The following is a 26,648-nucleotide window of genomic DNA, read 5'->3' on the forward strand; positions in this document are numbered from 1 at the left end:
CCAGCAGAGGAATTCCTCCTCTTGGAGCCCATGGAGCGGTGTAAATCGGTGCAGGGCTGGAAGAATCGGGGCCCAGGATCTTTTAACGACAGAGGACGTGCAAGGAGAGGTTAGAAAACAGCTCCGAGCCGCGCCGCGCCTGCTGCTCCTTCGCCGGCCCGCGGACACCGGGTGCGGGGCCCGAGCCAAGCACCCATGGGTGCTGCCAGCAGGGTGAGGCACTGTCAGCGTGGTTACCTCTGCAGGGCAGGAGCCTCGGGTATGCTCACGCCTGGCTTTGCAGCTCCCAGAGGAGCTGTTGGAGCGCCCACCTCGTTAGGAGCCGGATTGTGAAGGGTCTTACCCGACCGTGCGTCGCCTGGGGAGGGGAAGGAAACCAGGGAAATGTCCCCGGGGGGGGCTCTGTTCCCCTGGCCGACAGGAGATTGGAGAGGAGGAACGTGCTCGGAGCCTGGCCACGAGCAGCACCCATGTCAGGGGTGGCTCTGCTGCTCCAGCACCCCAGGGATGGACCCGGTGGTGCTGCGGGCACAGCCGGGCACGTCCCCAAAAACCGCACCACCGAAATCCCCTCCGCCTCGGGGGCAGCCCCTGCCATCCAGCCGCGTGTCGTGGGGAGAAAAACGAACAGAACAGAACGAAACAAACGGTTTGGAGACGGCCAGAAGCACAGACCAAGAGGAAATGCCAGAGGCACCCGGCTCACCGGCTGAATTCAGGGACTGTAAGGAAGAATGCAAGCTCAGCTGGTGGGCCGAAGATCTTAGCTCAAAGTAGGATCTCCCCGGAAAGCTGGGTTGTAGATTAAGGGTGGAGGAGAAAGGACTCATTCTACGAAGCTGCAATCTTTCCAAAGGCACTGGAAAAGGGAGGGTCTGCTCTTCTGGCTGCGTTTCTAAACGTGAGATCAATGCAAACCAGGGGTCAGCCACGGGCTCTGCCCCACCGCGCCGCGCCACCGCCCGCCGCACCCGGGGCCGTGCGGGCACAGGGGGGTGCAGCAGGGAGCCGTGGGGCTGTGCAGCCCGGCGGCACCCTCCAGGGGAGCTTTGCCTCGGGTAACATCCAAAATAAACGTGGGGTTGGCTTCCAAAATGTTCCTCGTCCTCCCGACGCTCATGAGGTTTTTCTTTTAAGCCAGCCCTGCACACCTCGTCACCGTAACGCACCTAAAAGAGCTCACAAGTTCCCCCCCCCGCACAGCTCCTGTTATTTTTAATGAATTTTGTACCTTTTTTGTGTCCTAGATGCTATGTTCATCCCTTTCTAGGGTGCTGGGGAGGCTGCAGAGGCAACGAGGCTCTAACGCCCTGCGCGCCACCAAGCACCCGCCTGGCCCGAAGGCTGCTCAGGATGCGGGGCTCCTGGTGTCCCCTTGTACCTGTCCAAAAACACCTGAGCCTTCCGAGGAGAATTCAGGTGATTTATGGCAAAACGTCACACCAGAGGGATCCCCTCACGCCACCAGGTCCCGCTCCCCACTGATGGTCACCTCCTGTGATTTCTCCCCTCGTCTCGCCAAGGGGTGTGGAGATCCCAAATCATCCTCCCCGCATTCACAGCCCTGACTCTGCGTCCCCAGCCCTCCTGGCTCTTTCTGTGAACCACAATAAAGCTGGAAATCATGCTAAAACAGCTAAAAGAAGCCTTTTTTTTTTTTGCACGGTGGGCTGTAATTTCTGGAGGGGGCTGCGGGAGCGAAGAGCATCGGTGGGGTCAGAAATCTGGGTGCGTGCATCACTGCAAAACCTTCCTTTTTTTTTTTTTTTCCCAAAAGAGATGGAGCTGCAGGTCAGGTGCCCTCTGATGGCTTGTGGCTCCCCCAAAGCAACACCTCCTGTCCCTGTATTTCCTGGCAAAGTTCCCCTCGTGCTGCTCGCCCTGTCCAGATGATGCTCAAACCTGCTGGGGATCAAAGCCTGAGAGGGGCCGTGAGGTGCACGCAGGAGCACCACGAGCAGCCCGTTCCTTCCAGGCTCCTTCAGATTTTGGAGCTGGGCAGCTTAAAGGCCACGGAGCCGAGGAGGAACCCAAGCCCTGCTGGCTCCTGCAAGGCTCGGGGGAGCCAGGCAGAGAGCTGGGGGAGCTCTGCTGACCTTCAGGAGTGCTTCCAGCCACCCCACAGCAGGGCTGGCTCCGGGTTCTCCCATTTTTGGCTCTCCAGGGCAACGCTGCAGCTTCCTCGAGTGGTTCCCAGCTCCGCAAACGTGCCCGCAGCTCCCAGACCCATGTGTTGAGGAATTTGGGGCTCGTGATTTGAGATTTCTGCCTGTTGGATGGGCTTGTCACGGCTCGGCTCTCTGCTCAACCCCTTTTGCTCCCCGTTCCTGGTACACCCCCGGGGCATTTAGCCTGGGAAATATGGGAAAGGGGTTGCACCGAGCGTGGAGAGCTCCCAAAAGAGGCTCCTTGCCTGGCAGCAGTGGATGTGGGGCTGCTCCCTGTCTCCACATCCACAGCACCACAGCTCCTGACCTCCTCGTGCAGCTCAGAGCCCCCCTTCCAGCCTGCACGTCAGCACCAAGCCAATTTTCCGCCCCGGATTAAGTGCCTGCTGTGACAAATGCACTTAAGAGTCTGTCAGGGAGACTCCTCCACGGCATGAGAGGGCTGTTCCTATTCTGAGAGCCTGCCAGCGAGGGGATCAGCCCCGCAGACGGTGCCAGGGTGGCTGTCTGTCCCTGTCTGTCCGTCCTGGGGGTCTGTGAGGACACCCGGGTGGCTCCGTGGTGGCTCTGCTCCCTGCTGGGCTCCACCAGGCATTGAGGGGATGCTGTGGTGACGCTGTGCAGCCACGCACGATGCTTTGAGAGCGGTGCTGAGCGTTTGATTTTCTTTTAAACAACATCAGTGAAGACATTTGAGCTTCCCCGGGGCGTAACACAAACCCTGACACCATTTCTCCCCGCGCCATCTCCCCCTGCACCCACACCGACCCTCTCCAAAAAAAAAAACCAAACACCTTCTGGCACGGAAAGGGAGAGAAACTCGGATCTTCCCGAGCCTCCTGCCACAGCCCTTCCTTTTTCCCCTTGCCAGCAGCCCTCGGGGGATCCCTGAGCCCGGCGGTGCTGGCCGTGCCCCCTGCGCCTTACCCTCGGACGTCTGCAGCACCAGGGTCTTGCTGTAGGGGCTGACGCCGGTTTTGTTGAAGGCCTTGACGCGGGCGCTGTAGGTGCTGTTGAAGTGCAGCCCGTCCACCGTGCACATGGTCTCCTTCCCCACGTACACCTCCTGCCAAAGAAGCGCAGCGTCAGTGCCCGCAGCCCCGCGCCACCGCCTGGGGCAACGTCCAAAGGAGAGCAAAGCGCCCCGAGGGCTCCTTCCTCGGCCGTAAGAGCAGTTGTAAGGGTTACACGAGCAGATATCCTGCCCTAAAAGGAGTTTTTGCAGGGATAGGATGTGTTGGTTGTGGTCAGAAAGCAGCGAGCCCGGCCCAGGAGAGCTGTGCCAGGGAGAGGGATTAATGCAGGCGGCACGCAGAGGGAAATCTCCTCGCGGAAAGCAACTCTGCGTGCTCCTGGGTGGCAGGATCAAAGCGTTCCTTGAAAGAAAACCGAGGTGAGTTCAGCAAAGTTGTGCTGATTCACCAGCACCTCCCGCTCCTGCTGCCAAAGGAGCGAGGCTGTGGGAGCAGAGCGGGCGAGCAAACACATCCACAGGCTACCGAAATGTGTGGCTCATGAAACTTTCACTCGCAATTAGCAGATCCCACAAGAAAGCCCGGGGGTTTGCTGCCCTCCGTGGGGCGGGTGGAGGGACAGGGCAGGGCAGGTCGCTTCCACCTCCCCAAAGACCCTAAAGGGGCTGGGAGCAGCCCAAGCTGTGGGTCCAGCAGCGTGCTGACAGCCTGAGATGGGTGATGAGAAGCTAAAGGTGACCCTCGGCACCCAAGGAGCCCTCCTGAAGTTGGCATCCCACGAGAGGCACTCGCAGGTCTCCGGGCAAATTAGGAGGGAAGGAAGAATGGAGGCTCTGGGGGATTGCCCTCACCTTGCTGGAGAGGCTCTGCAGAGCCTCAATGTCCCCTAAATTGGCCTCCTGTGCCCTTCTCTCTGTGGATCTCACCTCCTTTTTTCCATCCTCGCCCTGCTCCAGCTCCTGCCTAGCTCAGTTTCGCGTGGATGTGCGCGGAGAAGGCGAGGGGCTGCTCGCTGCGAGCACGCCGGGAGAATTATCAGCGTGTCGGATCAGAGAAAAATCTGATTTTAATTGTGTAATGACAGCAATTCGAAAGCCCTCGGGCCTCAAACACCTCTGCTTTCTGGCAGCTGGCGAAACCCCGAGGCTTTCGGGGCAATTAGCATGGCTCGCACGAAATATTTAGCAACCTGCAGAGGCAGCTTCACACGGATCCTCCGCGTCTGCAAGTCACATTGCTCACTGGGAAGGTATTTCTACCCCTTCAAACGGCTCCAAACCTCCCCAAAAAATGCCCAGAGCTTGTCTGCACCGCACCTGGGCGTCCCGGCAAGCCAAATCTCACGTCTCCAAGGCAGGAGGGGACTTGAAAAAAGGTCTGGGGAAGCACCTACCCTGAACTGGCCGCCGTTGCCATCATCGAGCTCCAGGATGTAGCCCTCCACCTGCACCGTGGACAAGGGGGGCTGCTTCCAGGACAGCGTGGCGCTGTTGTTGTGGGTGCAGCACTCCTCCAGCTGCAGGATCGGCGGGGCCGGCACTGGAGAGGAAACTAAAGGCAAGTTAGAGGGACCCTGGCTGCTAGCACCGCCACGGGGAGGGAGCACGGAGATGGATTTAGGGCCTCGGGGCTCAGCCAGCACTGCTCGGGGTGGAAATGGGGGTGCCTTGGGGTGAGCAGCAGCAAGAGCTGTTCTTCCAGGTGAGCTCCTCCAAATTTCGCCACCCTGCAGCTTGGTGAAGCTGGGATTTCCCTGGGGTTTCTCTGCTTTCTTTCCTTCTGATGGGTTTTTGGAGAAATGTGGTGACACGACAGGGTGTGCCACTGCCCCGACTCATGTCCCGAAGCAGGGAGGCTCCCAAAAATGCTCAGCAGAGCTGGCTGCAGCGGGGTGCCTGGCCTTGCCCGCAGCCCAGCACGAAATGCTGCTGGTTTTCCACCAAGACGCAGCGAAGAAGAGACGTGGGGGTGCCTCTCAGCAAGGCAACGATGGCCCTCAGGCTGCCCCAAAAAGATTTGGGGTCCTCCCACGCTGTCCCCAGCAGAGCACCCACCCCTGGGGGACTCGGGGCTGTTGTCCCCTGCCAGCTCTGCCCGCACACAGCTCCTGCTGCCGGGCACATCCCAGGACACGGGGAGCCCTGACACGACGTGGAGAAGCCAGGGGATGCTCGGGGAGGAAAAGATGAACCTCCCCGTGCTACCTGCTCCTGTGCTTGGCCACTCTCACAGTGAAAAAAAAAAACAAAAAACTAGAAAAATTGAAAAAAACACCAAACCTTCCTGCTTCAAAGTGGAATTTCTTGCATTTCTCTTTGTGGAGCTGGGCCAAAGACCCCCCTCCTGGTAACCTTGACACTGGGGAGCAGGGAACTGATGCCACTGCTGTCAGGGCCACCCAGCTGGATAAGAAATGTCTTACTTGGCTCCTAAAAGCCTTTTCTTTGCCTGTGAGGGGTGAGGGTCTCACCCCCGATGGTCTCACCCCCTGCCCCTAGCTGCTGGCGTTTGCTGTGGTACGGAGGACACACGGCACAGCACTGCCCCCAAAACCAGCCCCAAAACCAGCCCCAAAACCAGCCCCAAAACCATCCACGGGGATTGCAGGGAAGGGCAAGCTGTGGCTCTGCGCTTCACCACCGAGAAACAAAGCCGAGGTTGATGTGGAGGCCAGGAGAAGGTGAGGAAAGCCAGGCTGATTTCCATCCTCCCCGGGCAGAAGCTCTCCACGGCGGCGCCGGGAGCGAGCAGGGGCGGCGGGCACACTCTTACCTTTCATCTGCACGAAGTCCAGCTGGTGGATGGACTGCAGCAGAGGGGCGTTGTCGAGGTTCAGGTCGAAATCCGTGGTCATCCGGGGCGTCAGCGTCCCCTTTCCCCACTGGTCCTCGGTGAGGTGCACCCTCCTGATGAGCGCGTCCGAGATCTGGCGGCGAGGAGCGGCCTCAGGCACCGAGGGGCAGCGTGCTGGGGACCTGCCCTGCCCTAATCCTGCTCCCCAATTTCTCCCCCTCGCTCCTTCCCCTCGTTTCTCCGCTCCGGAGAGCCCCAAACACATCCTCCAACCCCTCCTTTCCGTGCTCAGAGCCAACCGACCCCATCCTGCTTCTGCTTCTGTTCTGTTGCTCCAAGCCCTCGATTTTAGGGCTGGAAAAATGGGGATCCCGTCCTCGCTGTGCCCCCCCCTGCCTGTTGTAGCACCCCAGGGTTCCCAATCCCATCCAGACCTGCAGGAAGCCGCTGGGGTCGTTCTCCTTGATGACCTCCAGGCAGTACTCCATCAGCCCCGTCGTCTGGCGCAGCTTCACCGTGCAGTGGGAGATCTGGTCCCGCACCACCTGCGGCGACAAGGAGAGCCACGATGGCCCAGCCGCAGGGCTGGGAGCCCAAAAAGAAAGAAAGAAAGAAAAAAAAAAAAAAAGCTGCAGCCTCGTGGGGATGCCTCCGAGCAGAGCAGAGCCGCCGGGTGGTGGGTGAGGAGCAAGCCTGGGGTTTGGTGTTCCCGAGAGGGATGAACCTGCCCCAGCTGCAGTGCTGAGGGGGAGATTCGTGTGTTTGAGGTGCTCACCCCGCATCAGCTGAGATGGACCATGCAGAATTACCTGTTTTTTTTTATTCCCCAGGCTGCAGCAGAGCCTGGAGATGGGCTCAGAGGGACAGCCCTTCCTTTCCTGGAAGAGCTTTAGAGCTGCGTAAAGTTCTCCTCGGCGGGCTGTTAAGGGCAGGACAGGCGAGCTTCCCACCAGCAGCTGATGGAAAAGGCTGCACTACGTGAAAATTTGGGAAAGCACAGCCACGTCTCCATCACGACAGGCTGTGAATCCTGTGTTAAAACAACCCCCTGGGCTGCAGACACCCCCCCTGCCCAGCCGGGAGGGACGCAGAGCTGCATGGAGGCACGTCCCAGCCCCCTGTGGCACAGCAGCCCGGGCTTCCACGGGGGCAAGGACTCCTGCAGGGCAATCAATCAGAGCGTGCGTGGCTTAATTAGAACCTAATCACCTCCGCTTCATCACCTAGCAGGAAGAAGAGAACCGTAAACCCTGCAGCTTGGGACGAGGCATCTGGGAGATGCTATGAAAGATGCTCCTGGCTGGCTCCTGGTTTTTAGGGGGTTGCTGTTTGCAAGGTCACCCCTTGCTGCTTTGGGGAGGGGGCTGCAGGAGCAGCAGCAGCAGCAGCAGCAGCAGTAACGGCAGCAGGAGCAGTAACAGCAGCAGTAACAGCAGCAGGAGCAGAAGCAGGAGCAGCAGCAGCAGCAGCAGCCACCAGCACGCCAGGCTGGCGAGGCAGCAGGGGGAGCTCCCATCTTGTCCTCTGGAGCCGTGCAGAGATGCTGAGGAGCTCAGAGACCATGCAGGAGAGAAGCACACGCTGGGTTTGGCCTCGAAAGCTTCCATCAGAGGGAAGAGCTCACTCGGTGCCAGTTTTTAACACTCGAGTGCACCGGAATGGCTCTGCTGGCGTCAGCCGCTCCTGGAGAGCCAGACTCCTTCACTCCCTCTTTGGCTCCGCTGTGCCTTTTTCCAGAAGCGTGGGCAAGCCCCCAAACCTCCCTTCCCAGTCGTTTGGGGCAGGATCCAGAAGGTGCAGGGGGAGTGCAAAGGGGTTTCCAGAAGCCTATGGGGTTTCCATATGGCTGTGAGCATCCCGTGGGTGTCATGTACCTGCTGCAGCCGCCTGGGATTTCCACCGTGTGGGGCATCTCAGCTCCTCGCTACCCCAGGAATGAAATATTCCCATGAAATACCAGAGGAGGTGGATCCAGAGCTGAAAGCAAGATCTGGAAGATCCTCAAACCTTTGATTTGTGCACGGGGATAAAGCAAAATCCGGAAGGTCCTCAGGCCTTTGACTTGTGCACGGGGATAAAGCCAGAGGCTGGGCAGCTTCAGGAGAACCCAAAAGGATTGGGATATCCACCACATCTCCAGGAAAACCAGCCTGCCCTGGGCTGTGCAGGGAAGTTGGCCGTTTGCAGAGCTCTGCAGGAGCCCAGGGGTAGCCGAGTGGTGGCATCTTCTGGGAAAAGCCTGGCAGGGCAGTGAGCTCGGGTGATATCAGCCCACGAGGGGATTTGGGCAGCTCCACACATCCCATTCCTGGTTGTTTTTATGCCTTTTTTTCCCCTTTGCACGTCAAAGGAGGCAGCAGGCAGCAGCTGGTTCCTAATTACAGCCTATAAAAGGGGCATTCGCTGCGCGCTCCCAGCACCTCGCTGCCGCCTTAAAATAGGGCGTTTATTTCAGGAGCTTTTCTTTCCTGCAAGACGATCCGAGCTATAATTTACATTCGAACACAGCTCCTGGAAGGCAGTAACACCTGTGCTCGTCCCTACCTAAACGTCTTCCTCACCTTCCTCCTCTCTCAGCGCTTGGCTGGGTTTCAAGGCACCCGGCCTCGCGTGAACCCTGGCTCCGGTGCGCGGGATGAGCCCTGCTGGGGAGCGTAATCCCATAAGAAGGAAGGGTCACGGACCAGTGTTTCAGCTCTGGAGACACAGACGTGTACAGAGCTATGTCCAGGAGCTCAGTGGCTTTGACAGAACCCTTGGAATTTCGTCCTGGGACAACCCTGCAGGGATCTTGTACGGCCCCTGCTCAATCCAGCCCGCGCTGTAGGGTGGCTTCTCTTGGGAACAATCCTTTGGAAACCAGGGCTGGCCACGAGGAGCAGAACAGACAAGGGATTTAAAACCTGGCCACGCTGCTCCTTTGGATGCTGTTTGTTAAAGGCTGGCTCTTTGTCTGAATCCGAGCCTGGGGGGAGGTTTGGGAATGGCAGGGAGGTTTGGGAATGGCAGCGCAATGTCCCTCCCCACTTCATTTCCTCCCTCTGCAGCAATTAGTGCCGGCCCACGGGCAGCCCTGGATGGATGCCTGCTGCACGAGATGTGTGTCAAGCTGAAGTAGGTCAGCCCTAAAGCCCCGCTGACCCCAGCTCCGGGTGCTCCACGGGGCAGGGAGCTTGTGCTCGGCGGTGCCAGGCGCTGGTGGCCCGGTGCCAGCTGGCAGGCCCTGTCCCTTCGTGCCCCTCGTCCTCATGCCCTCCTGTGCTGTGATGGCCACCCTTGCCTTGAAAGCAGGCAAGATCCCCTCTGTCCCTGTCCCCAAACCAGAAGGAAAGGGTGTGCAGAGGCTGTGAGCCTCAGCCCGACTGCTGAAGCCACTGCCTGGCTGTGTGAGAGGGTAACTAACTGCCCCAAAGGGGAAAAGAGAAAGAGAGCTGGTCCTGCACCCACAGGATGGGCTGTCGGCGTGGCACTGCCTGCTTGGGCTGTGCTTTGGTGCCAGAGAAGGAGCACCGAGGCAGGGCTCGGCCCCACAAAGCTGTTATCACCCTGTAGGTCCAGCTGGACCTATAAGGGATCCACGGGGTTTCAGCAGCATCAGAGCCCGACGCCGCATCGCGCTCACCCGCCCCGCTGGGGACCGCAGGGAAAAGCTGGGGACAAGGCACAGGGGCAGCAAGGAGCGAGGAGGGGCAGCCAGTGCGGGGCAGAGAGCTGGAAATCCCGCCTGGAAATAGGATGGAAAGCCTCGTGGGGAGTGCTCGAAGCAGCGCGGGCAGAGCCCGGCCTGTTTTCACAGCTCACGCGGAGAGCCGCGTCTCGGCTCCCCTCCCCGTGCCAAGAATTCACCTCTGGGCGAAAGCACCACGAGTTTTCGTTGGGCAGAACAGAAATTGGAGAGATTCCTGCTCCTGCCCGGTGATACAACCACCATCTCGTGACCCCGAGTGCCCCGGGATGGCAGCTTGTGCCGAAAGCAGCGTTTCACCCCAAAACCGGCGCCGTGGTGGTGCCGGCAGCGCGGCAGAAAGCTCTCCGACCACCCGAGCTGCAAGCAGGGCTCACCTTCAGCTTGTGCTCGTGCTCCTTGTTGACCCGGGACAGCAGCTGGGCTTTCCTCCTGTTGAGGGCGTCGATGAGGGCATCGCACTGGGCCACCAGGCAGGCCTCGAACTCCACGCTGTTCTCCTGGGGGGGTCAGAGCAAAGCGGGGTGGCTTTGGGAGGAGCAGTTTTTGGGGAAAAGCTGCACGGGGATGCTATGAAAAGAGGCAGGTGCTGATTGCGGACCCCTTTGGGAGGGGATTCCCTACAAACCAAGCGGGGAGACGGGGCAGAGGATCCCCGGAAAGGCTGCTCCTCCCCAGGGAGACGCGCTACCTGGATCTGCTGCACCATGTTGCGGAGCTGGACCAGGAACTCTTTCGCCTCCTTGGCTCTGTCCGACAGCCCGTTGAGGGCCTGGGAGAGCTGGCTCTGCAGGGGGAAAAAAGAGTAGGGTTATTTCCACATCCCGAACTCGTCCCCGTGCCCGAGGAGCCGAGGTGGGCGCATTTGGGGCTGGGCACGGAGCGCGGTCCCTGTGCCCAGGGGCGTGCAGCCTTCAGCAGCCCCACGGAGGCGTCCTCCTGCCCCTGCTGCCATGGGGATGGGAATGGAAAAAGGGTTAGCCATCAGCTCAGGGCTCCCAAAGCCCTGGATTTGGGATGCGCAGACCCGGTGTGCCTCCCTGGCTGCCTTATTCCAGGAGCCGGGCAAATCCCCCTCTCGGAGACATCTCGCCTTTTGGGGGGCTGCAAACAGCACGCGGGTTTTAGGGTGGAGATGGCCCCACGTCTCCAAAACCTAACCCTCCGTGCTCCTGGGGATGTATTAGGGGCAGGGGGAGGAGGTGGGCTGGCTGCCTGGCTGTCAGAGAGAGCAGAGAGCAGAAAACGACCTTGCGGCACTGCCTCCCCCGGAGATGTTAATAAAACCCCGGTGATTTTGGCATTTCCTTGGTGATTTATCGTGCCCCGCTCATTAGGACGTGGAGATAATCAGTGAATGCATCTCTAATAAAAACAGGATTGCTAAGTCAGCTCAGCAGCCTGCCGGGCTCCTCGCCCCGAGCTGTCCCCTGCGAGATCCCGTCCCCTCCCCGACAAAACCTCCCCAAAAACCCCCCAAAAAAAACCCTTTGGCTCCTGGCCTGAGCTCCCATCTCCCCCCGTGCACAGCTCCAGCCCTGGCAGGATCAGGGATCAGCCCGGCACGGAGCTTTGCTGGGGGCTGAGCACCGCAGGGCAGCTGGTGCAGGGAAGCAGCGGGAGCCTGCGAGGTTTACAAGCTCCTCATTAAAACTGCAGCACGGTGGTTTTTCTTTCCTTTTTCCTTCCACAAAGCTGTTTTTTAAAATCAACATACGTTTTTGGAAAAAAAAGAAAAGGATCTTTATCTCAGCATAACTCTTTGAGGCTTTCCTAATGGGCCAATGCTTTCAGTGAGCCCTTAAAATTTAATGAGAGCTCTGCGCTGCCCACGGGTAGGTCACCGGAGCGAAATGACCTCAAAACCAGAGCTCAGCCCCTTGTGGCCAGGCTTCGAGGAGGCACAGGTCTCCTGGAAGAGCTCTTGCTGCATCCCCAAAAGCCATGGTGGTTAGCCCATTAACCAGCGTTAATTAATGCTGGGTGACCAGGGAGAGCGGATGGGAAGGTGCGCAGGGCACGGCTGGGCGCGGGGACAAGGGGATTCACAGCCGTGGGACGCAGAGAAAAGCACTCCTGGTGTTATTCTGTTATTCTGTCTGTGAGTCGGGGTGTGGAGAGGAATTAAACGGCCCGATTGGGGTCGTAAATCCTCCAGGTGCCTCCCTGGAAAGCCATCAGCCTTGGAGCACGCCCAGGGTTTAGGGCAGCCTGGGGTTTCGGAGGATTTCCTCAGCGCGCACGAGGGGCAGAGTCGCGGGTTTTGGGCAAGGAAATGGGGAGGCAGCTGGCAGGAACCCCACGGAGGGGAAAAGTTTGGGATGGAGGAGTGTGGTTGGGGGTGATGGAGGCTCACATCGGGGTCTTGAAGGGCTGGGGATGAAGGGGTGGGCTGGGGGATGCTCCGGCAGGGCAACCCTGCAGCCCCTCCCCTGAATTAATGTGTGAAATGCAGAAAAACATCACCTAGCGCAGCCCTAAAATCAAGGGCTCCTGTTCCAAAGCAGCAAGAGGAGACCCCAGTAGCTCCCACCAGCACTACTGGGAGTTAAGGGCTTCAGTCTCTGTCCCCGAAGCTCTTAGGGGATCCCGTCCCCTTTCCGTGGCACTGAGGGCTCTGCAGGATGGGCTCCGGAGAGCTGCTGCCACCCGGGGACAGAAAACTCACCGAAAACACCCCCAGGGCTGGTGGAAACCACATCCACTGCAGCCTGCCACAACCCTTCGGTGTCTTCAGAGGGCAATCAGGCAGCAGAGTGCCCCGAAAGCCGGCTTGGTGCCCCCAAAATCAGGGTTTTCTCCCTGCTCCACCCCACAGAAGGCGAAACGCTCGCAGAGCCCGTGGGGGCTGCTGCTGCTGCCGAGCAGATGCCGCCCCGCACGTGCGAGGCAGGGTCTGGGGATCTGCTAAGCTGATTATCTCCGGGGCAGTTGACACAGGAATTAATTCCAGGGCTTGCACAGGGCCCCCCGCATCTCGGGAAGAGGCGGAGATGCCGCTGGAATTAACCCAAGACCCTGGAGGGTCCTGCTGGGGGGGGGCCAGGCACGCAGTATTTCTGCCTGAGACCACGGAAGAGGCTGCTCAGCTTCACTGAGAGCTCCTCAGATGCTTTTTAGCTGCTTTTTCTGCAGCTTTTAGCTTTTTTTTTAGCTTTTAGCCGCTTTTTCATTATGGTTTTTTCATTAAAAGAAAGTGGGAGGGCAAAAAAAAAAAGGCCGAGGGCTCCCAGCGCCCACAAAAAGCACGACCCAGACTGCGTGGACCCAGGCTGCTGCCGGCCACCTGGTCAGAATTGGTTAAAACCACCGAGTTTTTGGTCAGAATTGGTTAAAACCACCGTGGTTTTGATAGTTTTGGTGAAAAAAAAACCAGCAGAGCAGGGCGCAGAGCAGGAATTGTGCGCACAGATGGCCGCGGCCGCTGGCTTTGTTCGGGCACACAGTGGGGCAGTGTCCTTCCTCAGCAGGCAGAAGCGACTGAAAGGCTGCAGCCTGGAAAAGAAGACAAGGAGATATTCTTCCCCAGCACCGTGACCTCGCTGCGAGCCTTTCCAAGTGGCCCCAGGGGTTCCCTGCTCCGGGGAGCACACGCGGAGCTCTGCCTCCTGGCTCGAGTTTCCAAAAAATTTAGGGTGAGGGATGCTGAGACATCCGGCAGCCCGTCCGTACCAGCAGGGTGAGCCCCAGGTTCCCCTCCAAAAAGGATTTTTCTGGTGTTTGGGAAGCCACCTGCTCAGCTTCCCAGCTTGCAGGACTGCCAGGACACAAGAAAAAATATTTATATTATCGATTAGGATATATAAAGATCATTTATAACGTAAAAAATCGATTAGAATCTATCCTAACTGAATCTATCCTAACTGAAACCAGGGCAACGCGCAATGTAAATCATTCTATGTTGATAATGAAAAAATAGAAGATGTAAAAAATAAAATATTATTAATGTTATAATGTTAATAATGAAAATAAAGCACGGGAAGGGCTGCAGAGAGGGGCTGATGGCCGGGGAGACGAGGCTCCCCTTCGTGCCGGCTGGAGGAACGCAGCCCTGCTGATGGCTGGGAGCTCGCTGATGATTTATCGCTGATTTATAGGTGATTTATCGCTGATTTATCGCTGATTTATAGCTGCTGGTGGCTTTTCCAAGCATCCCTGGGAGCGCAGGGCTCGTTTGCTGCCCGTCGGCGTCGGTGTGCTCCTGGAGATGGATGAGGCTGGCGAGAGGCAGAGGACAACCTGCAGCTGGTCAGGGATTTCTCCAGGCTCCTTCCCTTCCCTTCCAGGCACAGCTCAGCAGCTCCAGGCCCTGTGCTCAGCACGTGGAGGTGCTCACGGCTGATTTTGTGGCAAAAGGGCTGAAATCAGTCAAGGCAGGGTCTAGGAATACAGCCGGCACCCCCCTAGTGCCAGCTGGCTGCACGGGGAACAGGCAGATTGGGGCCTCGGTGAGATTTCCTTCTCCTAAGGGTGATAAAGGGCAGGACAAGCTGCAGACAGACTGCTAGGAAAAAAAAATAACACAAGTCTGTGCTGGAGGGAAAGTGCAGGAATTGGCTTCGTGGTGCTCCAGAAAGCGCCGTGCGCCTTGCTCAGAGCTGCTGCTGGGCGCTGCTTCCCCTCAGAGCCCTCCCGGTGCAAAACCAGCCCTGAGAAGGAATCCAGGAGGGACAAAATGATGGTTTATTGTTAGTTTTCCACCCGTCTGGGGCATGGTTTTTGGTTTTTGGGGCAGGCAGCGCACAGAAAATATTGAGTAGTAACATTCAACCCTAGGATCGGCAAAGCAGGGCTCAGCCCCTGGAGGAGGACTCCACAGGTCAGGAAGAAATGTCTCATCAAGCACATCCCAGGCAATCACTGAAATAACGTTATTATTGTTGTGAGGAGTAATAAACCCAGCGCACAGCCTTAATTAGAGGGCAGGCAGTTAATAAAGCCCGAGGCTGCGTTTCCTGAGGAGCCTGCTGGGCAGCTCGCCCCTGCAGCAGCCGATCGCTGCCCAGCTCTCTGCTCCTCGCGGCGTTTTTCCCTCGGCTCCCAAAAAGCCTCCAAGGAAGGGCTGGAGGACGGGTGTGCGATGGGATGGAGCTGCTGGTGACACCGGGGGACTGACCTGGCTCCCTTGGGGGGGTGTTGTGAGCTGCTCTCACTTCCAGAGGACAAACCAGGGCTGCTGGAGAAGGTGGAGGAGCTCTGAAACGCTCCTGGTCGGGGCAGCGCTGGGTCTGGCGAGGTGGGAACAGCACCAACAGCTGCTTCGTCTGCTTACGCAAAGAAATGAAAGGAATTCCTGCCAACAGCAGGGTAAATCCCAACGGATAAACCCTGCTTTCCTCCGCACTGCGTGGAAAAACACGTCTGCAAAGGTTATGGTCCCAAGGACCTGCTCCACGCGCAAAATGAAGGTGCTGTGGGTGCACAAATGCACTAACAACACCACCACCCCGCAGTGCAAGCTGCCAGGGCATCACACACCCATTTTTTTGGGGGTTGCAGTTAGTGCAGGAGTGTGCCTGCAAGCACCGCGTCCCCCAGGCACCCTGCCACGTGTCCCCACACAGCCTTGTCCCCACCACAGCCTCAAAATCACGCCCCGTGCGCCCCCACCCCAATTATCCCCTCCCCGCACGGCTCTGCCGTCCCATTATTGCATTAAGTCTTTAAGCCTGATGACTGGGGAGTTAAATCCCAACCAGATTAGCCACACTAACGATGATTTTTACCAATCCTTCCCCAAATTCCACCTGAGGAAGCAGGCTGCAAGCCCCCTGGGGTGGTTCCTGGTTCCTCTCCCTGCATTCGGTGCGTTGGCCACCCTGTCCTAGAGGACACAGCAAACCCCCTTTTGCTTCCCTGACATTTTTAGGAGGATGTGGGTTCTTTATTCATTATTTTTTTTTGTTAAAATATCCCTCTTGGCTCGTGCTTTAAAGCTCATGTTAATGCCTGACAAGCATCCAAGGGGGATGTTAAATCCCTTGCGCGTGGGGGACGGCTTTCAAGCGGCCTCCCGGGAGCCCCGCTCAGATTTCCAGTGGAAATAAGAATTTGGCACGGGTGAGGAAACCTTCAAAGGTGGCGTGAGGCTACGAGGGAGGTGGGCAGAAGGGGATATCGTTAGGATGGCCAACCAAACCGGGTGGATTATGAGGTTGCAGACCCATTAACAACAAAAGAAGAAGAAATCAGTAATTTGCGAGGAGCTGCGCTAATGCGTGCCTTTAAAAAATTATTCTTTTATAAGAGTTAAATTAGGCTGATTAGGAAGTGACGAAGGAGCTGTCAGGGTGCCCACAGCGAGCAAGGAGGCGAGGGGACCCACAGCTCGGAGCTGAAGGCTGCCCAAATTGCTGGGGCCGAGCAATTCAGCTCGGTGCCATGAGGAGAGCACTCAGTGGACTCGCTGAACCATTCAGGAGCGTTTCGGAAGATGTGGGGAACCCAGGGAGCACCGAGGGATGGGAATGGGAATAATTCACGTTTGCTTCAGTGATAGTGTGTTGTTTTTGTGCATCCCCTTGGCAGGGGATGCAGGAGCAGCAGGCAGCATCCCAAAGGGCACACGAGGCTTTGCAGCACTTCACTTTCAACAAAATCAAACGCTTTTACACCATAAACGTGCAGGCACGTTCGGAAGTGATCCATTTCATACCTCTTTCACAACAAATACGTATTTAAAAGGGTCTGTGGAGCCCCCGGGCCACGCGTTTGGCAGGCAGAGCCCACTCAATCTGCAGGGCCCACTTCTCACTTGGCTGAAGGGCTCTTCTAAAGTCCCTGTGAAGTTGAAGGGGAAAAGAAACCTCTTCCAGCAAACCCTCGGAGGGTTTGAAACTCCCGGGGAAGGAGGTGCTTTGCTCATATTTATAAGCTCAGCTTCAAACGCAGCGCCGCGCCGGCCGGCTCGCAGGGACGGCACCGGGCGTCTCGGGAGCTCTTCTCCGGTTCCCAGCTCCGCCGTGACGAAAACAAACTTTAAAGAGAAGAAGGGAGAGGAGCAAACACACGGCGTGCTGGCAGGGCCGCGAGCAGCTTGTTAAAATGCTCTTTGTTCTCCCTGCTGCTGGGCTATGCGGATGAGCAGCAGCAGAGGGGAATCTGGGGTGTTTTTCGCTCCTCCTGCTGCTTCGTGCACAGCAAGGAGCCCCTGCTTGGGACATGGTGCAACAGAGCAGCACCTGTACGTGAAGCAGAGGGGCTGCACGTGGTGTGGAAGTGCTAACGATGCTGTGACCAGCATCATTTTCCATCAGGTAGGCTCGTGGGGTGCAGGAGAGGGTGCAGAGACTCCTGCAGGTGTCCCAGCTGCGGCATCCACCCCGCAGACGTGGCTGAACGGAGCCAGCCTGCTGGGATTAGCCCGGTGCTCTGCCTGAGCTCATTAGCCCTGACTCTTAATTAGCTCCCGGGTGGCCCCGCTGTGACCCCTGGGCTTCACACGTGCAGAGATGGAGCTCGGATCTGTCCCGGCCTCTCCCAGCTGAGTTCGCTCGCTGGAAACCGGTGGGAAAGGACCCAGGGGCTCGCTGCGGGGAGCACGAGGCCAAAACTGCCTCTGAGCAGCACAAAGGGGCCCTTCTCCTCCTGCCTGGCTGCTCTTCCTCTGCCCAGCACGTGCGGGGTGGTTGTGGCAGCCCTTGGGAACACATCCTGCCCCTGAAAACATCCCACCCTGAAAACATCCCCCTGTGCGCCAGCCCCCTGCTGTCCAGACATCCCCAGGAAGAAGGAGGTAAATCAACGTAGCTCTGCAGGTGTCAAACGGTGGGTAAGAGCTTACTGCCTTCCAAACGTGCCATAAATCACCCCCCGGGTACGTCTCCAGAGCCAAAATTCCCCCAGCCAAACGCTGGAGGAGTTCATCACTTCGAGCCACCACGGTTGCTCCCAGCAGCAGGGACGGCTGCACGAAGGAAGGAGGCAGATACAGCCCTAAATTACTCACCGACGAGTTAACGAAGACGTGGCAAGCTTGAGCCACACAAAAGCAGGAGCTGCCTGTGGACATCGTGGCTCACGATTAAAATTAAAACACAAATTGTGACACACAGAGCAGAGCTGGATCAAACCACGGCACTTGATGGCACAGCATCTTCGCTGCACCTGAAGACTTTGAGGCTCTGCACATTTTGCCACTGCAGACCCACCCGGCATCAAGCTGGGGATCTCTCCAGAGAAAAAAAAAAAACAAAATCCCCAGGATCTGATGAGCCTCATGGCAGCTACAACAATCCACAGCCTGCTGGAAGCTGGATCCGGTGGCAGGAAGGATCCTCATCCACGCCGACAGCTCCGTGAGCTGTGACCCTGCTCCTGCTGCCAAGCTGCTCACATAAGCTCGGATCACCCAGAGGACACGGCTCGTTCCCCTCCTGCTGCATTTCACCGTGCCCTCAGAATATTTCTGTCTTTGGGAGAAATCTTTGGATTTCTTAGCCGGTAACGAGTTGGTGCTGCCGGGCTCCAGGGGAGGGGAGAAATCATCTCACAGGCGAGGCGCTGGCTCTGGGTCACCGAGCTGTGGCACAAAGCCCATCGGGTCCTCGTCTGCAGGGAATTCCAGCTCGGGGTGGAAAAAGTGCTGCTGCAGGATGGGAACAGGTCATCTTGGCCGTGTCTGAGCTGCATGAGCTGAGCCACTGCGTTTGATGTAGTTTTGGACGTGATAGAGGAGTCTGAGCGAGGAAGGAGGACAGGCAGGGAGCCTCCTGAGTTATTTGGCCAGCACCACGAGGCCAAATCCCAGCAGGGCGAGCTGGCCTCCACTCACAGCCACATCACTTCTGCCTCCCTTCTGCCAGCTTCGCCTGCCCCAAGTGGGGAGACCACAGCCGAAAATCAGAGCAGGCTGTTTGTACGGGGGTGCTCACTAGCCCCTCACTAAAAACTTCATTTCTTTCTGTGATTCCTTGGTGGGATCCTTGTTCTGTACGCCACCCCACCCCAGAGGTCCCGGAGCACTGGTGTGCCAACCCGAGGTGTTTTGGGTACAGCTGGAACCATCCTTGGGAGCCTCTTACCCTCTCCACGGGGAGCAGACTTGCACCGTGCCACCCTTCTCGTGTATGATCTGAGCTGGGATCACCAGGGATCGACACCAATTCCTTTGTTTCACCTCCCCTGAATAGATTTTCACCCCAGCAGGAAGATCTGAAGGGGCACGGAGCAAGCTGGCTTACTCAGCAGCTAATTTAACAATCCAGACAGCGAGGGCACAACGCACGGCCAGCCACACGGAGAGCCTCCCCCGGGACAAACGGAGCATGGAACAGGGCAGGAGATGCAATAACCCGCCTGTTGTTTGTTAATTAGCCCTTGGTATAGCCAGGGAGACCAGGGGCAAGTCGAAAGTGGTCTGCTTTAAAAGAGTAAGCAGGTTTATCATGCCACCAGGCGATGCGGGGCATTCCTTCAAGCCTTTAGGAATAAAAATGAAAATACCTCCAAGTGCTACGTGCTGGCAACGTAGAAAGCACACTACAAACCTCCTCAGATCCTCTAATAAACATTTTTTATTCCTATACCAAATAGGAGTTGTTAAAAACCCACACAAGATCGCTGTGAAGACGCACGACGGGGTTGTGTTCACACAGAGCAGGTTCTAACAGGAGACACCAAGGCTTTCACCGCACAAACCTGAACTTCGGGGCGCTTTATTTAGGACAGCAGAAATCAAAAAGCAGCACCATAAGCCTCTGGAGGACGTGTCTCAGACCACGATCCACCCTGCATGGCTGTCAGCTCTCGTGCTGGCTGCTGGCAGGGCTCACAGCACCGGCAAACAAACAGCAATGCCTTTTCCTCACCCTCGGATCATTGATTTAACCCCAGGAGCCGCGGTTGCTCCCACTGCTCGCTCGTTCTCCTGCTTTTCCAGCTGCGGATGCAGTGTCAGGAGGCTCCCCGGCTGACACACTGCCACCTGTTGACATTTCCGGGAGAAAAAGACGAGAATTGGTCCACGGGCTGATTTTTTTTCCACTGCTGGATTTCCACTCGTCTCACCTGGCGTGCTCCTGACCAAAAATTACCGAGTTTGTGGGATTCTTCATTCGTGAAGTGGCCAGAATTAAAAACCCAACGCACCTCCACGTGGAAAGAATGGAAAAGGGTTGGTACATGCAGGGCACAGGAATTTTGGAGGGCGCAGCACAGCGTTGCCTGCTCAAGTCCCTGCATTTTAGGGCTTCCCACTGGAGCTGCAGGGATTTACACCCCCTCCAAGGCAGCCCCGGGCCCGTTTTTATTTGCACAGAGCTCAGTGGATGCCTCCTGGCATCAAGGGGATGCTGCAGTAGCTCCAAGAACACCCTGTAAAACTTGCTGTCCCTCGTCACCTGGGATTAATGGGGTATTCTTGGATGCTCCTCGCTCTGTTAACCGAGGCAAGCGCAGAGGGAAGGGCAGAAAGCTGCTTTCTGAATAAATCCTGACACAAAAAGGCAGCATCGCCTGCAGGACACACGGAGCTGGTGTAAATCCACTGATCTCAGCCATTTCTTGGCTTTTTTTTTGGCCTCAAAGCACCTCCACCTCCCTGGCACCCCCAGGACAACGCAGCCCTGGGGAAGGCAGGAGGCACCCCGCACGGCTGGAGGGGAAAGGGTGCTGGGATTTTTGGGAGACCCTCGCAGCCAGGCTTGGGAAAATGAAACAAGAGGAGATTAAGGACCTGCCCTGCTTCTGTTTTAGCAGCAAATATTTCCTTTTGCCAAAGCAATGGGGCAAAAAAGCACAAAAAAGCAACGGGGAAGGTGCTGGTGAAGAACTGAGGCCGAGCCCCACGAGCCCCTGTGATGGAAACCCACCACCAAAACCCTGCAGTTTGTCTGAAAAAATAAATAAATAGGTATTTATACACAGCACTGTCAGTGAGAGGGCCTGGAATGTGCAGCGAACGCAGGATCCAGCTCCATCTTGTGTTCCTGCCTTTGACATGACAAGCAGCACCACATCTCGTCAGGGCGCAGGCCGGCAGCTGCAACCTACCTACACAACGAGGACATTTCGGGTGAAAACCCCATTTCCCTCTCATCCCTCTCTCCCAGGACTCCTCTGTCTCTTCCTGCGAGCTGTAGGAGCCCCTCACAAGCACTCACCTCACCGAAAGGACCAGGCAGAGAGGGACTGCCACCTTCCAGGCACGTCTTGCCACCCCCCAGGAGGGCAGGGAGGTGGTGTTGCAGGATGCTCACCAGCTCCAGTCTGAAGGTGGCTTGGTTCCTAAGCCAGGTCCGTGGGGTTTGGTGGTCCTGGTGGCTTGGTTTAAACCAGCTCCATAAAGCCTGACCCCTCCAAAGGCCCCGATTTGGTTACGCAGCCCCTGGGAGCACCCCTGAGCTCTGGCAGCGGGGCCATCCCTTCAATTCTACAATATTGTTGTATTTAACCCAACTCCTTTCCCTCCCCTAATAAAAAAAACAGTGCCTAATGGCCACAAATCCCTGCCTGTCACATCCCGAGGACACACACACAGACTGCAGAAACGCAGGCTCAGCTTCACCCTCTCATTTCCAAGATCTGCACGGCAGGTCCGTGCCTGCTGGCCACGTGAGCAAAAACACCACCCTGATAAAGACCTTCTCCCCAAAAAGCTGTTTTGGAACAAAACCTAACCACTCACCTACAAATACGCCACCCTGCAGAGCACAGGGACTGCACCTCGAGCAGCACCGAGCCGCCCAGACACCCACGGGTGCTCCTAACGCCTTGCTGCACCCGAGGCAGGGCAGGAGCGCAGCGCCGCAGCCACAGCCTGGCGAAAAGGCCTGGCACAAGCGAGATTCCTCTTGTTTTAACAGCACCGCTGAGCTCCGGGGCCGTGTCCTGCCCTGCTGCGTGTCGGCACGGCCCCAGCCCATCCATCCGTGGCTGGAGAGCCGCCTGCTCCCGCAGGAGAGCTGGCGCCGGGCTTTGAATGCGGCGAGCACGGGCTGGGTTTCCGAGCAGGAAAGATGCTCCCGGCATCTGACAGCCACCGTGCCGGGGGAGAAGAGTCCTCTGTCCCCAGGAAAGCAGGGCCAGGAGCAGCAAGAGGCACAAACTGCACCCTTTTTCCTCTCTCGCAGCACGGTGCCAAGCACCCACGGCCCCAGCCCAGCCGTTTGCACCCCCCAGGGAGCCACAAGGCGAAGCACAACGCACAGACAGCCCCCTGGATGGATTCCCCAGCCCCTTTCAGCAGGGTTTTGCGTGTTTCCACCTCTCCCCGGCTCCTTTCTGCCAGCACCCATCTCCTGCAGCTCACGCAAGGAGCATAACGCATCCCCTCGTGCCCTGTCCACCCACGTCCCCGTCCCCTCTGCCCGTTTCCCCGAGGGGATGAGCTGAGGGTCGTGCTGTGAGCAAGGAGGGAGGCTGCAGCACGAGCTGGGTGGCGCTGAGCCCACGCTGGCTGCATCCCCAGGACCCTCTCCCCCCAGCGAGGACGCGTGTGGGAGCGAGCTGCGCTGATCAGCATGCAGGGACAGGCACCTCTCCCTGCTGCCGGCCTTCCTCCTCCTCTTCCACCTCCTCCTCCTCCTCCTCTTCCCGATGACTCAGGGTGCGGGAGGAGGCGGGCAGCCCTTCCTCAGCCACCGAGGCTTCACGCCTCCCTCCTGCCAGCAGCATCCTTCCCACCAGCAGGTTTGGGGAGCCTCTCCTGCCCTCCTCTGCACGAAGCCACCAAAAGTAGAGGGCTGAGGGTGCCAGGACGGGCAGGCGATGCTCATGAGAGGCAAGGGTGGATGGATGGCACGAGGACACGGTGCCCCCAACCAACGCATGACCCCATTACCCGGAGGGAACCCCACGCAGGGCTCATCCCGGCGGCGTGGCAGCCCCCGGGGCTCACCTTGTGCAGCTTCCACATGGCGCCCAGCGCCTTGACCTCGTGGCTGGAGTGCTTGCCTTCCTCCAAGCACTGGTAGCAGACGGGGCTCTTGCACTGCACGCAGTACATGCTGTGGTTCTCCAGCTCGTGGTCGGTGCAGGTGGAGATCTTTCGGGGGCTGAGGCGCCGGCTCACCCGGCCTTGAGCCGGCGGCACCAGGCGATGCTTGGCCAGCGGGCCCCGCGGCGGGTGGCAGCGCAGGCGGCAGGGCTCGCAGTAGAAGACGTCGCACTGCTCGCACATCACGGCCGCCTCCTTGGGCGCCTTCTCGCACAGCTGGCAGCGCAGGGCGGCCGCCCGGCCTTGCTGGTAGCGGTCGATGACGGCTTCCAGCAACCTGTTACGGGGGAAACCCCGCAGGCCGCGCTCGTCCAGGCCCAAACTACGGTGGCACTGCGGGCACGTCAGGCAGGCGCTGCGGGGAGGCGGCGGAGGGGCCAAAGCTGAGGGTGGCGGCGGTGGCAGCGGGGCGGCCGGGGGGAAGACGCGGACGCCGTTGGGGGATTTCTGGCAGGGGGTGGTGGGCGCGCTGGCGAAGCCGCCGTAGGAGCCGTAGCCGCTGTCGGCCTCGCTGTAGAGGCTCATCTTGTCCAGGTCCAGGTAGTCGTAGTCGGAGGCGGCCGAGCCTGAGGCGCGGCGGCTCTGAGGGGACTCGGCCTCCGGCGTCTGCACCAGGATGTTGCGGGCGCACGCCTGGCAGAGGTTGTGCGAGCAGGGCAGGATGATGGGCTCGCGGTAGAAGGAGCCGCACACCGGGCATTTCAGCTCCTCTTCCATCTCTTCCATCAGGGAGCGGGGCAGAGCAGCGGCGGCGGCGGCGCTGCCCGGAGGAGGGGGGAGTTTAATGGGGAGCGGAGCGACCCGCACCGCACCGCGCCTCAGCGCCGACTGCCGCCCGCCCGCCGCCCGCCCGCCGCGCGGCCCGCTTGGCCCCGCCCCTCTCCTCTCCCATTGGCCCAACGCTGCGTGAAGGGGCGGGCGGAGCGCCGCTATTGGTTCTTCCGCCTGTCCGTCCGCCTTTCTGCCCGCCCCTTCACCGGCCGGGCGCTGCGGGGGGCTCGCCTCAGGGCTGCGGCGCCGAGCCGCGGGGCTCGGCGGTGCGGTGGCGGCGGGGTCCTCCTCCTCCGCCCGCCTCCGCCCGCCTCCGCCGCCTTCCCCGCCCCGTTACTGTGGCCCCGCCGCCCCGCCGCAGTCCCCTCAGCCCCCCGGGGGAGCAGCCCCGTCAGCACCGGCTCCTCACCGGCCCCCCGAGCAGCCCCCGCTGCCCGCTCCCGCCCGCCCGCAGCCCCGCGGGTGCCCCCCAAGATGGCGGCCGCCCGCCGGCCCCTCAGGCAGCGAGCGCGGGTCGGGGCCGCGGTGCCCCCGCTGGGTGCCGGGCGGGCGGCCTTTAAAGCCTTATTCTGTGATTTTGTGATTATTTCACACTCGTTTCACCTGCGGTGGGCTCTTCTCGTGGGCTCTGCGGTGACAGAACCCAGCGCTGAGGGTGGCGCTGAGGTGGGACAGGTGCCTGGCAGCACAGCCCCCTGCTGGCGTACAGCCCCCTCCTGGCTTTTAATAGCCACATCCTCTCATTTAATAGCCCCCTTCTCACATTTAAGAGCCCCCTTCTCACATTTAAGAGCCCCCTCCTCACATTTAAGAGCCTTTTCCATGTCATTCTGCCGCTGCAGGGGCTTTGCAGGGTGTTGAGCCCCTGGCTGAGCACTGGTAGAAAAGGGCAGTGGAGGAGCCAAAGTCCAAGCAGAACGGGAGTGTTTTGGGGGAAAATTTTGCAAAAGATGGGATATGTGTGAAATTGGGGGTCCCCTAGGGCTTCTACTGAGAGTGTGACTTCATAATAAACGCAACACACTATCAATAATTTGATAGATTTACATTTTGTCTATAAAATTAACGTGTTGATATGCATATCCGAGAGCGAGCACGGCCAGCTCCGTGCTGGGCAGCCCTCTCGAGCTCCGGTTGAGCTTGCCCAGAGACCCCAGGGTGTCTCCCAGCGCTAACCAGAGCAGCCTTTTTCAACCTTTCTTAACCCAAAGGCCACCTGAGGTCTTAAAAAGAACCTGGCAACATGCGGTGCTGCATAGCGGCTTCCTTTCAGCCAGCTGAAAATTCAAATTACTTGGAATGTTTCTGCGTTAGCTTTTATTTCCCTCTCTTTGAAGCACCCTGCCCACGTTTGGGGCCGTGTGGGGCTGCAGCTGCTCTGTGGCGATGCCTTTGGGAGAGGAGCCTTGACCTGAGAGCTATGGAAGGGGGGCTTGGAGGCACAGGGGGCTTCTGGCAAGGAAAAGGCTCAAAATTGGAGTTTAAAGGGCTCCAGAAATTTGCAGAGCCCTTGCCTGGAGCTCTGGGAAGCTGGGCAGAGGGCTGTGGGGCTCCTAGGTGAGGCTCATTGAAGCAATGAAGTGCGCTCAGAGCCCGGACAGTCCATCCAGGGGAGGCAATGGTCTGTCAGTAGTTCCTCTGCTTCATACCCAGGGACTGGCAGAGCCTCAGACTTGTTTCTATCCCCCTGCTTGAAGTACTTCATTAGGTTTCCGAATGTGGATCTTATCTGGACATCTCCACAAAGGCGACCTCTGCTGCCTGGAGGCATTTTCCCTGGTATGCAGCCAAGCAGGATGCACCGCAGCCCGGTCCCACGAGAGCTCCTCCGCGGTGTTTGCCAAGCGATGCTGCTGTCTGTGCTCTGTCCTACAGCTGAAAGTGGTGATTTATCCCCAGATCTCTGCAAGGCCAGCGTCCTGAAGTGCTGCTCTGCCTGCAATAGCTGCTGGCAGTCCCATCCTGCCTATAACAGCAGAGGGAAGAAATCCCTACATAGTGTAAGGATCTGAGGGGAGGGCAGCAGAGCTCAGCCAAAGTGCTGAGGACATCCAGACAGGGTGGGACACCCACCTCTGCTCCCTCCTCACAGCCACCACTGTGGTACCAGCGCTCCTGGGTTGCCTTTGCCCAGTCCGTAGCATCCCAGAGTGCTGGCAACTGATAAATTAAGGTTATTATTTTTTTTATCGAGGTTATTTTCTTAAGTAGATGAGCCACACGTGCACAGCGTGCCTCCCACCGCTCCTGGGCACCTCCATTTCCACGATGGAGAGGTGGCAGAGGTCCTGGGGGCACTCCAAGGCTGTCTGTCACCTCCCCTGGGATTTTGCCACCAAAGCAGGGCTGTCTGCCCCGTTTTGCTGACCGCCGTTGCTGAGCCACGCTGTTAAATCTGTGATTTGGGCAGATTAAAGGGAGCTGTCGCCATCTGCCTCGCTCATCCCTCTGTGGGGACGCAGGTGGTGCCAATCCCTTGGGGTTCATGCGGTTCGTCCAGCTAGCAGGTACAATTCCCTGCTGCTGCGTTGGTATTTGGATGGGGGGACGACCACATGGATGAGCTGAGATGCTCAAGGAAGGCACCGCCACCTCTCAGCCTGATAAGGAGCGAGTGAACTTTTTGTTTCGCCCAAGCAAAGCCGTCATTCCTCGCTCCCTCTGCCTCTTGCTTCCCTTGGCCATTTCTCATCCCGGCAGCTATGCGATGCCATTTCTGCTTTAGCTATATTTCGATCAGATAAATGGGCAGAAAGGGGAAAAAGCCCTCCATGGGGGAGCACAGGCAGAGCATTTGGAGGCCACCCTTGCTCGCAGCAGCTTACGCCTTCACTTTATTTGACAAGAGGCAAGCATCCCCATGCTCCAGCTGAGTGTTATTTACAATTGTCAGACCCGTCACTGCCCCCAGAGCTGTGTGGCGTGCAGCTACGAGCCTGCAATAATTAACCTGACCCAGCTTCCAAACCCATTTGTCTAATGTCGGCGATTACACACGGAGGGATCGAGGAGTCACCTCCTTCTGGGCTGCCTCTCGCTTCCCTCCTGTGCCTCTGGCCGGGAGCCTCAGCTTCAGAGACGGCCCCGGCTCCTGCTGCGGGAGCCTTTGCTTTGTCTGCTGGAAATGCAGATGAGCGATCGGGATCAAGCAGGAGGGTATTGATGGATGGGAGCGAGACGGGGTGGTGGGCGACGCGCCCTGAATCATGCATGACGCGCTGCCGCCCAGGAGATCGCATCGGTGCCGCGTTTTTTTTTTCAGGAAAATCGCAGAAATTGCCCTGCCTGACGAGGGTCGGGGGTGGTCTGCGGTGTTGGGA

General features: G+C 58.4%; 1 protein-coding gene across 5 annotated transcripts in view; it reads right to left on the reverse strand.

Annotated features, from left to right (window-relative positions):
* Positions 1-23,352, reverse strand: part of TRIM9 (tripartite motif containing 9) — a 29,625-nt gene extending 6,273 nt beyond the window's left edge. For 2 of the 5 annotated variants that reach the window (XM_032189062.1, XM_032189061.1), the window contains exons 1-8: positions 22,459-23,352; positions 10,312-10,407; positions 9,998-10,120; positions 6,370-6,480; positions 5,915-6,068; positions 4,536-4,693; positions 3,096-3,234; positions 707-895 (exon numbers count right to left, since the gene is read on the reverse strand). In XM_032189062.1, coding sequence (XP_032044953.1) covers positions 707-895; positions 3,096-3,234; positions 4,536-4,693; positions 5,915-6,068; positions 6,370-6,480; positions 9,998-10,120; positions 10,312-10,407; positions 22,459-23,283 — 1,795 coding nt within the window. In that variant the 5' untranslated portion in view covers positions 23,284-23,352. The remainder of the gene's footprint in view (positions 1-706; positions 896-3,095; positions 3,235-4,535; positions 4,694-5,914; positions 6,069-6,369; positions 6,481-9,997; positions 10,121-10,311; positions 10,408-22,458) is intronic. The other 3 variants (XM_032189066.1, XM_032189065.1, XM_032189063.1) reach the window with 2 other exon arrangements.
* Between the last annotated feature and the right edge of the window lie 3,296 nt (positions 23,353-26,648).

Source organism: Aythya fuligula, chromosome 5, assembly GCF_009819795.1.
Source record: "Aythya fuligula isolate bAytFul2 chromosome 5, bAytFul2.pri, whole genome shotgun sequence".
In the NCBI taxonomy this organism is placed as follows: Eukaryota; Metazoa; Chordata; class Aves; order Anseriformes; family Anatidae; genus Aythya; species Aythya fuligula.